The 13,351-nt window shown below is 44.5% G+C and overlaps 1 protein-coding gene across 3 annotated transcripts in view; it reads right to left on the reverse strand.

Annotated features, from left to right (window-relative positions):
* The window catches only part of FCHO2 (FCH and mu domain containing endocytic adaptor 2), a 212,763-nt gene extending 200,542 nt beyond the window's left edge, over window positions 1–12,221 (reverse strand). For all 3 annotated transcript variants that reach the window (XM_039543173.1, XM_039543171.1, XM_039543172.1), the window contains exon 1: window positions 12,019–12,221. In XM_039543173.1, coding sequence (XP_039399107.1) covers window positions 12,019–12,045 — 27 coding nt within the window. In that variant the 5' untranslated portion in view covers window positions 12,046–12,221. The remainder of the gene's footprint in view (window positions 1–12,018) is intronic.
* Between the last annotated feature and the right edge of the window lie 1,130 nt (window positions 12,222–13,351).

A 13,351-nucleotide genomic window follows, 5' to 3' on the forward strand; every position in this document is an offset into this window, starting at 1 on the left:
CCTGTGGAACAGGTGGAGGAGAGGCCCTAATTGCTTCATCGGGGAGCAATTAGGGCAATGAGGTACTCTGCTTACCCACTGATATTGGAGGTCCAACCACTTGGTTGCCCTCCGGGCGCTGAACCAGAGATGAACGCCCCACTGACTCCTTTCTGGGAGGCCAACAGTCTTGCCAAGGGCTCCGGCCACCAAGCAAGCCACCACCGGGGGCTGCATCGGGGCCCACAGGGCCCATTGGTACCACAGTGCCAGCCAAGGAGCCCGGTGTCACTGCACCTGCTGTGGCACCAGCGGAACAGGCTGTTCAGACCGACTAGCCTGTCCCATCGACTGAGGACTACGAAGGGAGTTTGGGCTGGCATACAACCGGCCGCTGTCCTGGGATTGGGACGAGTGGTGATGTCGGGAACGGTGCCGATCATGAGACTGTGATCCTGGAGTGGAGAAGCGGGAGTACCACCAGTAGCAGCTGTTCCGCAATCGGCTCCAACAGGTGGATCTGCGATGGCAAGGTGCCAGCGATCAATGCCCAGGACTGCGTAAGGGGTGATGCGGCGGGGTCCTGGAGCGAAACAAAGAACGGGAACAGCGTCAATGCCCGTATCACGATGGGCTATGGTATCCTCTCGGAGATGAGGACCTTCAGTGCCGTCTGTCCCGGTCTCGACGGGGCCCACTCCCCTCATGAGGTCTACGGTCCCTTGAGGCAGAGCAGTGCCTGGAACCCCTGCCAGGCGGAACCCAACCAAACAACCTGGTGGGGGACGATGGAGACCAGCATGGACTGCGCACAGTGCAGTTGTTGAGTGGTGAAACATATCGGGAACATTCCCTACACTGTGAACGGTACCGAGCAGGTGGAGATCCAAGTGGTGGCTTGCCTCTGGACTGGGGAGCCAACGGCGGTGGTGCCCCTGGTATCGGAAGAGACGGCACCGGGACATTCGGGGAGATCAGCGCCAAGTGGGCCAGGCTGTTCTGCTCAACCTGAGTCAAAGGTCTGGAGGCTGACACGGATAAAGAACTGCCCATTATGGGTCTAGTCTCTCCCCTGGTCTTGCTCCGGTGTCTCAGCGGAGACGACCTCTTCTTAGCCTTTTTGGTGTGCCCCGCGGACAGGGAGCGGTGCCGACTGGTGGAAGGCACCAAAGGATTGCCACGTACCGACACTGCGGTACTTGGTGCTGACTCGAAGCAGCGCACCAGAGCTGGGGTCAACGCCGACTCCATCAGAATGCCTCGAAGCCAAATGTCTCTTTCCTTCTTGGTCCAAGGCTTGACGGATCTGCAAATCTTGCAGCGATCACTGAGATGGGTTTCCCCCAGACAGCGTAAACAGTCCATGTATGGATCACTCACTGAGTGGAAAGTTACAGTAGCGTGGTCACAAGAACAGAGGGATGAGATAAAGTTGTCATGAGAAAGTAGGGCACTGCGGAAGATATTGTTACGGTTTAGTTAGGCAGCTGGTGTTTTTATTTGCCTTTTTGTTTTGGCTTGTGTAGATTGTAGTATTGATTTTATAAGTTGGGAATGTACTGCTAATGCATTCTCTCCTTTTTTTTTTGATTTTAAGAGAAGGGGGGAATTGTGGGAATTTGGCACATGGGTATGTTTGGGTATGTTAGAGACTAAGTGGCCTTGGGCTGGTTCTCAGCTGCCAAGTAGGCAGTAAACAGGATAATAAATCAGAAAGTTGTACAGGATGATAATTACCCTATGAAGTTACAGCTGTGCCTGTGTGTATTTTATTAACCAATTAGCAACTGCTTGATTGCTTGCCATAATTGTATATAAGAGCATGCTGGAGAGAAATAAATGACTTTGCTACCAATCACATTGATTGATGGGCTCGGTCCAGGCCCGCCTGAGAGGCACCGTGACGCAACACCTGAGGTCCCTTCCAACCCTAATAATCTATGATTTGATGGCTCTTTGTCTAGAGCAACTGGATTTCCTGCAGCACCAAGTCTTAACACCAAGGAATAGGAATGGGGAAAAGGGTGTAATCTGAAAAGTTTTCAAAACAAAACAAAAAATCCAACCCTTGATCTTGTAGCCTCAAAACAAACACTCAGGACACACGTGACCAAGGGCCATAGAATAAAAGGTCTGGCAGAGTAATGGTTAGTGGCAAACCAGCAAAACTTTCTGAAGCCTTTCAAAAACCCTTTGGACTTTGCTTATTAAAAGAGAATGTATGACCCTTCAGCTTGTGGTGGCCTTGAGGCTAAACACCCAGTGCATAGAGTTGTGGATCTCTATTAAAAGCAGTCACTGAAAGCTGGCTTTACTAACAGACTCTCTCTGTTCACCCTTGAAGAAAAGGCTATACAGGTGAGAGGCCGGTTTACGACAATACAGTGCAATCTCAGCCTTCAAGTACTCTCCAGCATAAGAAGTTCTCAAGCTTCTTCCAGGCCTTCAGGGGAACTCAAATGCCTGCAGCAGAGGCATCTACCATCCCTGGGATCACACCATTGCTGTCATCACACCCACCTCAGGGATCTCATATACCTGAAGTCGGTTCAAGCACCAAAAATCAAAGGGTTGATGTGCCAAGTAACCTTAAGGCTACCCAACAACAAGTGAGGCACCAAAGCACTACAGCAAAGGCCTCAAATGTAGAAATCTGAACTAAGTTGACTAGAAGGCAGGTTGAAAAGGATACCTGATGAGTGTCATTGGAGCATGGAAGAGAGCTAGAGTAACAGCCCAGGTGGCACTAGAGCCCCCAGGGGAATTGCTGCACTGACCAAAGTAACTGACTACAATGTCTAGAGATCAGCCTTTATACTCTGCAAGGGTTGGTGAGAGATGGCCAGCAGGGGGCTCAGTTCATACTCTTGCTACTATTGCCCACAACTATTATTAGTTATTATTATTAGAAAGAATCCATTCAGTATGGTATCTTTAGAAATAAAAGATTAGTTTAGAAACACTAACCAAGTTGGTAATGATTTAACTGCTATAATACTGTCCAGTAATGTATACAAATTCTTCTGATCTGAAGAAAGTAGTGAACTTGTAAAACACTCTTGACACAAACAGACCAAAAATAATTTAAAATATTGTCCCGCTGTTGAAATAGATTCAACAGGCCTGGAACTTTGCAACCCTATACAAATTTATGCAACAATATTCTGATAAGGCATATGAGTTTGCATATTGCTGATTTTTTTTGTGGACTGTTAAATATTTCAATTTACATTGTCATTCTGGTTAAGGAAATCAGGACAAAGATGCTGAAACATCTCCCTCATCTACTTTATCTTTGTCCATTCAATCTTGTCTACAGTTGAAAACTTACGAAATGTTTACTATTTCAGGTCCATCAGGGTTAGTAACATTATGATTCCTAACATAAGCAGGCCAACAGTGTTTTAAGTACCATGACAGACACTGCTTAAAACAAAACTAGCAGTTTATCTACACAAGGCTCCCAATGTATCTAACACTGATGGAGTTAAACATGCCTAAGAAACCTAGTGTAGACAAGCTTTTATTCAAAATCTTAGTAGCAACAGATAAATACGTGCCTTTTACCCAATTGTTTATAAAGAAAATTAACAAAACAGTCTCTGAGGAGATTGGAACATGGATGAGATCTGGCTGAATCTCTATTTGGATGCAGTGAAATTATGGTAGTCAGCACGGGTGGGTGCTCACGCCCCCTCCACCCTGGCCCTGTCCTGACCCCACCCTTTCCCGGCCTCCATGCCAACCCCTTTCCCAAAGTCCTTGCCCCAACTCCACCCTGTCTCTTCCCCAAGCACGCCACGTTCCCCTTCCTCCCCCCGCCCTCTCAGCCACACGAAACAGCTGTTTCGTGGTGCAAGCGCAGGGGGAAAAATGGCAGGCAGCGTGCTCAGGGAAGGAGGCAGAGGCGGAGGCGAGCTGGGTGGAGAGCTGCTGGTGGGTGCTGAGCAGCCACCAATTTTTCCCCGTGGATGCTCCAGCCCCGGAGCACCCACAGAGTCAGTGCCTATGAGTCAACCGGGGGAAGCAACCTGTGTTCCCTGTAAACTGCATGCTTGGGCAGCCATGCAGCAGAGATTTAAGTGCCGCCCAGCTGATAGCAGATCACACACAGCCCACAGCATGTGTTTAGGTGCCCCTCTCCCCACATGGCTCCATCCTGCAACTGCTCCCGGGACCCTCCTGCTGGCTGTGCCGAGCGGAGGGGGGGGGGAGGGGGGGAGCTGATTTCAGAGTGTCCCCTCCCCTTTGCCCCCCATCTCCACAGAACAGGGGAGAGGGGACAGCCTGGCTCAGGAGGACTTGGAGCTGCCATGGTCTGAATGGTGAGGTGCCTGAATGCCTTTCTTAAAGAGACAGTGCACTGTTTCTCAGATTTCCCCAGCAGCCAACTCACTCACTCACTGACTCTCTCACACACACACACACACACACACTGTGTCACACTCACCTCCCAACACATTCTTGTATTGTTGTTACCTTTGGTACTTCTTGCAGTGCACATATATTCTCTGTAATTGTATTCTTTCAAAGTGTTATTTTAGTGTTTTGACTAGTCTATACATTTCATAATTTTTATTTCTCTTAATACTCAAAGAATTAAATTTAAGGCTGAGTTTTAAAATGCCTAACCTGTCCTGGCTGGAGTAATTATTCCTTTTAAAAAATATATATCTAGGTTTTTTGTTTCTACTGGTGGCACACATAGGCACATACCTCGGTGCATGTAACAAAATTTATTCCACCACATGGATGGAAAAAATTAGAGGGAACATTGGAAGCAACCATAAGATATAGTGAGGAAGATTTCTTCACCTTTAATTCAGGGTGTGTGTTTGCTCTTTGTGACTTGTTTGCAATTTGGGGGCTGTGTTGGATCAGATTTCTCAGCTGCTGTGAAACTATTCTAATAGCAGCAATGTCCAGGAACTCAGTATGCAACAGTGAATGTTTCTCTCACTCTGGTGATTCAGCCAGTACTTTTTCCTTGTGCTTCATGAAATAATCTACCCTTGGAACATCTGGCAGATGACTAAATGTTTGCAGTAGTTAGCTACCTTACAAGTCTTAGGCTGAAGGGTCTTAGAAATTACATTAGATGTCATTGCAGTAGATGAAAAGATTAACGGCCTAATCCTACAAGAATTCTCATTAGTTCCATTGCAAGCTCTGTATGCAAAAGAGTTGCTCATGTTCAGGTGCTACAAGTCTGGGATAGATACATGGATATAAAATGAATCACCAATGATTTCCAAACTGATTAATTGCAATGTACCTATATTTCCTACAGTTTTAACTGGATAGCATGCTCTTCACCCCTTTTCCTGAACAGCTGGACAGGACTGCTGTACATACTTATAATAGCTGCCACATTCCACAGGTGATTTCATTGCAATGGTGTATGTGACATGATGCCTGTATTTGCAGAAAGTTTTGAGATCCCCTGAAAAAGGATATCCTGCTATATTTATATTTAAAATGATAGTTATCAGTGGCTGCCAGTCAAGCATATTGTCTCTACAGTGCCATTGAAAATTCTGACCCCAAATTCCCTCTTCCATTTCCAAGAATCCTAAGGATTCCACTCCCAGCATCAACTTCCCTGACGCCATGATTAGCTTCAACAATGGAACCCAACAGATGACCATACATAAGAAATTCATAGATCACCACACTTACATTCACAGATCCAGTAACCACCCCAAATACAACCAGGCATACAGATACCACAGAATATATTCTGAAAAGAAAACCCAGGATATACATCTTAACATACTTAAGAAAGTCTTCACCAAATAAGGACACTCCAGAGAAACAGATCACATCATGGAATGGGCCACTGTAGTGGGGCAGTTGCCCCACTTTGGCAGATAAAGAATTAATAGCAGCCCTTGGAGTGGCTGTGCACCTTAGACAGAGCAGCACTGGGCAGGCTCAGGGGAGCAGAGGGAAATCTCCAGCCAGATACCTGCCAGGGTGAGGCCCCTGAAAGAAAGGGCCGAGAAGGTGCAAGGGCCAAATGGAGCGTGAGCAGTAGAGGGAAGAGGAGGAGGGCAGGACATAGCTGACGCCAGAAGATCCCTTAGCCAATACCTGGAGTAGTGGGAGGGCCTGGGTCCCCCCTGTCCCCCTAACACTGCACCTGGCCCTAGAGGAGCATGGCCCGATACAGACTTTGGCTTGCCCCTGAGGCAAGGGGCTAGATTCTGGGAATGCAGTTGGCCACAAGGGCAGCTGCAGACTGAGGACTGCTGATACCCCCGGAAGGGGAGAGAACCAAGTGGGGCATAGCTGGAGGGCTGTATCCAGAAGAGGACGCCACAAACCAGGGAGCAATGTGGGTCCCAGACAAACAGCAGGGCAGACAACAGATGAGACACTACCTGCAGAGGGCGCTCCACAGCTGGACAGAGCTAATTCCCGGAGCAACCAGCAGGAAGCGCCGTGGTGGTGAGTTGGCAACCTGTACAGTTACAGCCACCCAAATATCCCAGGGGAACCTGCTTCAATATAGGGTGGGAAGCACCAGTTACACAGTTCTAGTTGTCACATACCTCCCCACACTGGAAAATATAAGGAGTATCCATTAAGCAATTACAACCTATACCCAATAGGGACCACATCCTGAGAGAAATCTTTCCCCAACCCCCTTTTCTAGCCTTCAAACAATGCCCCCACCTCACCAAGCTCATCATCACAAACAAGCTCCCCATAGATGAGGGCACACCAACTCAAAGCAGCACCGGACCCTGCCATAACAGAAGCAAAACCTGCAAACACATCTCTAATGCCATGATGATCAATAGGCTCCATAACACACTTTTCAAGATCCATGGGTACTACACATGCCTATCACAACATTGGGTATACCTCACCCAGTGTGCTAAATGACCTAACCAACAACTATTTGGGTGAAACAAGGCAATCACCATGCTCCCAAATGAATTTATTCAGAGAAGACAAAAATACCCATGGGGAAACACTTTTCACAAAATGATCACTCCACATCTGACCTCTCAATCCTCATCCTCAAAGGAAACCTGCAGAACGCCTTCAAAAGACAAGCTCAGGAGCTTAAATTCATAACTTTGCTAGACACTAAAAATCATGAACTCAGTAAAAACATTGTTGTAATGAGCCATAAATCCAATCTGTAATCTAACAACCCTCCTTTGTCCACAATTGCAGAGGTGTTAACTGCCCACTTCACGTTGAATGGTCTCTTATAACATGTCATAACTCCTTATGCTTAGTAATCTGTTCCATCTTGAAGTTAGCTGTGACACTCTGAGTACCTTTCCCAGACTTCAAGAAGATCTCTATATAAGCTCAAAAGCTTGTCTGTTTCACCAACCGAAGTTGGTCCAATAAAAGATTATTTCACCCACCTTGTCTCCATACAAATGAGGAAGGGGAGTGAGGGCTGTACATCTGCGGAAAAATACACTCAAAGAACAAGTAATATTTCTTTCACCTTTGAGAAATTTCTCAGCAACACTGAAGAAATAAGAAAAACGCTTAAGCAGTCAAGTCCTCGCACACACACCCCCGATAACCGCATCGACATCCCCTTCAGGGGGCATGCCCGACAATTTAAAAACCAGTGGTTTGGTTCAAGTGTTCTCCAACTTTAAATTTTGAGTCAACGCCTCAAAAAGAGATCCTCTTATGGCCCATGATCCCTTCCTAACATCTCTGTCTCTGCTAGTCTGCACTTGAAATATTTTATTCTGCAGATGACAGTCTGAGAACCACAATTCTACTCAAATTAATACCACATGGAATATGTACCAGTTATCTAAGTACTGAATAACACTTATTCACTGAATATATTCTTTTTTCTTCCTCAACTCCTGAACATCAGCTACTCAGTACCTAGCTTCTTCATAAAACATTTTAATAAGTTTGGATGAGTTTTCAATGGGCCTCTTCTAGAAAAGTAGCAAGACAACAATGCAGTCATTATTAGAGTAAGGGAGCAATTGTTACTCTACTGCATCAGTATCAAAACACATTGACAAACTACAATTTTTTTATTTTTTTTTTACAATAGGAATACTTTTCATAAACTTTTTATTTCACTGATATCTCTGCTTTAAGCCAGCATACATTGTATATAACAGCAGGTACTCATTGTTCTGTGACAACATCCTAATTAGGAGTGTTGAGAATTTTCAGTCAAGTGATTTGAATGCTTGGAACACTACCTCATAACAATGAATTAAAAAATCATTTATAATCTGCACTACTTGTCTTGTATTTTTACCCTACAACAACAGGAAAAAAACCTGTATGAAACTTGTATTAAAGCAATCTATCTTTTTTCTGTTACTGTACTGCATTTTAAAATATTCCCATAGAATACAAACACTAAAGAAAAAGATATACCTACTTTTTACTACTCTCAAAAAAGCCTGGCCTCTGTTCAAATACCATTAAAAGTCGCAACATTTAGAAACCTATTATTTAAAAAGTTTCTTAATTTTCACCACTGAAAAGAAAACAATACTTTTAAATACATTTGTTTTGTTTACATCAGTACATTACTGAATACTTTTCTCAAAGAAGTCCTTAAAAGTAGCAGCTTAATGTACTGGAGACAGAATTACATAAATAGGGTGTTTGCGTGTGTCACTGCCCTCTTCTGAATGGAATCAGACCAGACCATCAGGTTTCTGATGTCTTCCCTAATGACTACCAAGAGGATAAGCATTCAAGCCAGTGGAGGCCCATGTAAGGCACAAGATCCATGGTTTAGTTTCCCATGTGGCATACATGCAGTTTCAACTGGAGACTGGTGTACATTCCAACACTAAATAGATATGGATTCATTACAAAACCATGTTTTCATTTTCTACTCCAAGCATTCCTTTCTCTGAAAGTCTCATCCTTTCCTTCTAAAAGAATCCTGAACCATACATTTTGAGACTTTTTTCCAGATTTCAACTCCACTTTGGGTTCACATCAAACCATGTCTATCATTTGTAATCACAGTACTATGAACATCTAATTCACAACTTTGTGGATTGAATTTGGATACCTCTGCTACATAAAAAAACATTTATTCTAAAATCTTGGAACATACTCCGGTTCGGCAAGGGCACACAACAAATGAGTTTCAAAAACTGTAATCACTTAAAATAGTTACTGAAGAATGTAGTCTAAATTTATTTCCCCTTCATGGCCAGCCTCCTTACTCTAGAATAATAAATGAAGAGTTTAAAAAGAGAGTAACTGAATGTTATATAATAAATATATCTAGCTCTTATATAGTGCATTTCATCATTCAATCTCAAAGTGCTTTCCAAAATTATCCTTGTTTTACACATGGGGAAACAAGAAGGTGAAGTCACTTCCCAATGTCACCCAGCAAGCCAGTGGCCAAGCAGGGAATAGAAGAACTCAATTCTCACTCCAGTTCAGTGTTCTATCCATTAGGTCTGTAAAGGTAAAGGGAGGTGGTATGTTATGTTTAAATTATACCTTTGTTGGATATATGTTGTACATCTAAGTGCACTGGATTATTTCCCCCCCTTATTGTCTGAATTGTAAATGCTCAACATTTTTACACATTTTAATACATTTGGAATTGTAGGGTCTATATTCTGTCCTATCTGAAATGTGGAAAGAATGATATTGAACAACGAACTGATCCGAAATGTTGATGGGGACAGACTAAGCTTTAAAAACATTAAAAATGCACTAAGCTACATTTCATTTGACTATACTAGACACTAATATATACATATAATATAAATTTGTTAGTCTTTAAGGTGCCACAAGTACTCCTGTTTTTTTTGCGGATACAGACTAACACGGCTGCTACTCTGAAACTAATATACCTGTGGTTTGAGATTTTATAGATACTTTTCACGTCAGAAAATATTGCATATGTTTCATTCAAAATTAAATAGACATTATCGACTTCTTTGTTTTTTAACCAAGTAACTAAGACTTCTCTCCTGTCTCAGTGTGCACACACACCTGCTGTGCCTCATCCTTAATGCTATAGCTACTAGGGTACACTCTCTTGGAGGACCTGGGGAAGAATGTGCATGTGAACTCCTCCCCCATAGCAATGCATGAGTGATACTGACTTGCCAATGAGAAAGCACAACTGAACATCAAAACAGTTAAAGGCACTATACATAAATTAAGAAAAGTGCACAAAGTAAATAAAAAGGAAAAATATCTAATCTCAGTTACAATAATTTTGTGCTTCTTGGTTAACAGTAGGAACTAAATTTTCAGATGGATATATGTGATTTTATTTTTCTATCTGTTGTTAAAGTAACACCAAAAGGTTACAAGTTTGTTTCTACTGTTAACCAACTGACACCAGACACTACCAAGCAGCCTTTTAAATGCTATTTACAAAGCTAAAGAAAGTTTTCATATGGTAGTTAAACATGCATTCCCCTCCAATGCTGTAGCACTGTTCAGAATTTTTACATTGGATTTAACAACATGCAGTTTTAAGAAATTTGTTGAATTTAAGACTGCAAACAAAACATGTATGCAGTTATTTCTTAAAATTTCCACTATATTTATAAAATTAGTTTACTGTAAATAAGGAAACTATTATTCATATTTACAAAGCAGACTATACTGAAAGCAACACTTTCCCTTGTGATGTTATCCTTGCTCCATTTTTAGCAAATACATACTTTGAAACTATCATGGCTCATTTGTAAACCTTTGTATTATAAAAACATTAAGGCAAAGACATCAGAGCTCTAAGACCCCACAAGATTAGAGACACACCTATGGGCTTTACATTTAAAAGGGCCATATTTCTACAAGAACAGAGCCCTTCAAGTTACACATAACATTTTAATGATAAACACACTAAACCTTAAAATTTAAATTTGAATTAAGACCTTTCAATGTAGAAGGTTAGTTTAAAAATTCTACACACAATCTTAAGATAAATTACAGAACATTGAAAACTTTCTGAGGAAAGGATTAATCCAGTTAAAACAAATCAAAATTCTCTACAATGCACATGTATCCATTATTCACAGTTCTGTAAGTAACTCGAATCAGGAAATTAAGACTACCAATTTCTCAAAACATTTAGTTTATTTCTCTCCATTTAGATATTTCTAAAATTTAAAAAACATGTCACTGTAGTAGTATAGAGACAATGAAGTAAATTAGTTAAAACTACAGGATAATTTAAATGAATAATTCTGGAAGGTATTAAAAAAAACTAGGATTCAATACAGGCTATAAATTCCTGATGTTACTCTGCATCGCTCCCACTATGTTGGCAGAAAAACATATTTCACAGGGAGGGCATGATTTCGGAAGCACAGTTTGTGTTTGCTAATAACAGTACAAGTGCAGTACGCTGGAATCGGTGCTATTTACCGGGGCAGTTTTATTGTATGAAAAGTTAAATGAATAACCTGTAACTCTGAAGTATGAGTTTTAATAAACATCAGAGAGATTAGAAACGAATGAGACCTAGTCGGAGTTCCCTTCCAGCGCATCCCTCGAGATAAATGGTCGGTAATGCCACAGAAGTCACCATGTCTGGAATATGCCCAGCCAGTGGTTTGCAGGACCGTGAATAGGCGCATATCCAACAGCAGCGCACAGCGAGCTGCGCCCGCTTCTACCCACAGCAGCCTGCCCCTAGCCTCGGCGCGACCCAGGGAGCCGGCTCCCCAGAGCTGCAACAGGGTGGGACATTCGGCAAAGGGGCTCCCCAGCCTCGGCTGCGCCCCGTGCCAGAAGGGACCGGGTCACGGCTCCGTGTGCGTCCCGGACACCCCTGTCCTGTTCCGTCCGCAGCAGGGAGCGAGGCGGGGAGGCCCCAGGACTGCCGGCAGCGGGAGAGGCCGGGGATACGGCGCGCGAGCGAGGGGAATCCGACCGACCCTCATCTCCTCCCGCACCAAGGCCCAAACCCAACCCCCGGGGTAGCGTCGGAGCCAGAGCGGCTTGCCCCGGAGGGGACTCGGCTATGCCCGGCAGCTGGCAGAGCGGGAGCGAGCCGCGGCCCGAGCGGACACAACCACAGCTCCTACCTACCCAGAAACTCTCCACGAAAGACGCCATGACCGCACCGCCGCCTCAGTGCCGGATGAGCCTGGCCCCGACGGCCTCAGCCACCGAGACCCAACGGAGGAAACAGCCACCGCCGCCGTCCGCCACAGAGCGCCGCCCTTCCCTTTACTGTGCGGCAGCCACTCTGCAGCCCAAACGGCCCTGCCGCGCACGCGCCAGCCAGCCACCGCCACCTCCTCCAGGGCGCAGGCGTCTCTCTGCACCTCTCGCCCCGCCCCCGGCCAAGGTTGTGCGCAGGCGTAGAGAGCGGGCGGCGCTCGGGTCTGAGAGGGGCCCGGCAGGGGGAGAGCGCGGGATCCGCGCTGCCCCAGGCGGCAGCAGGAGGCATAGGCCCTGCTTCGCTCTTTGCCACTTCTAACGTATGTGGGGAACTAACCTAGTAAAGGAGGGAGCCGGCTCTGTAAAGGAAAAACTTTCGCACGCAACCAACAAACCCTTTAGGCAGGTTCGATGGAAGGTGGTAATATTTAAGTCTACCTTAGTAAACCATTTCTAAAAACAGAAAAAAAAATTCAACTACACTCCTTTCGTCAGTCAGTCAGTCAAGAAGCAAAGGTGAGGAGGGAGAGGAAGGTTACAGTTCCGAGAGGGTGGTCTGCCAGTGGCCATGTTGATCAGACAACCTCAGCTAAGGCCTATCACTTAGGAGGCACTATGGAGAAGATAAAAAAAACCCAGGAGGGAACAAGTTGTGCACAGCAGCATGTACATTTACAAGAGAAAAGGCAAGGTCAAAGGAGTGCACATTTTGCATTTGGAGCAAATGGAGGTTAGGTTTCTGATACTCCTTAGTTCCTGTAGTTGTTCATTCCAGTCTTGGACCAACCCCAGAGACTAATCCCTCTCCTACACAGACAAACTTTACCCTGAGTTCTACTGTTCCAAAACAAATGGACTTGACTGAAGTTTTCATCACAGAAGTTTAGGCAATCTTTTAGAAATCCTAAATCCAGATGACAAACACTATAAAGACTTAACATCCTCTGAGAAGCCAGTGTAAAGATCAGAGGACAGGTTTGATGTGTGTGTAGTATCCCACAGGACTAATACAGACTGCTGAAGCATGTCTTCTCAGCAAAAGGTCCTTGACCTCTGATAGCTTCATGCCCACATGAAGATTCCAGCACTATAGTCCAGAGGAGATGTGACAAAGGCAGGTATAACTAAGGCCAGCTCATCATGTCAGGATGGGAGTTTCCAATCCAACCAGACAAGGCAGATAGCAAAATCCACAAGTAATGCTATGTGAGAACTTGGAGTTGATGGCAGTAGTATGGTCTTATCTCCACTTAGTCTT

This window comes from Mauremys reevesii, linkage group 6 (genome assembly GCF_016161935.1).
Source record: "Mauremys reevesii isolate NIE-2019 linkage group 6, ASM1616193v1, whole genome shotgun sequence".
NCBI lineage: Eukaryota > Metazoa > Chordata > Testudines > Geoemydidae > Mauremys > Mauremys reevesii.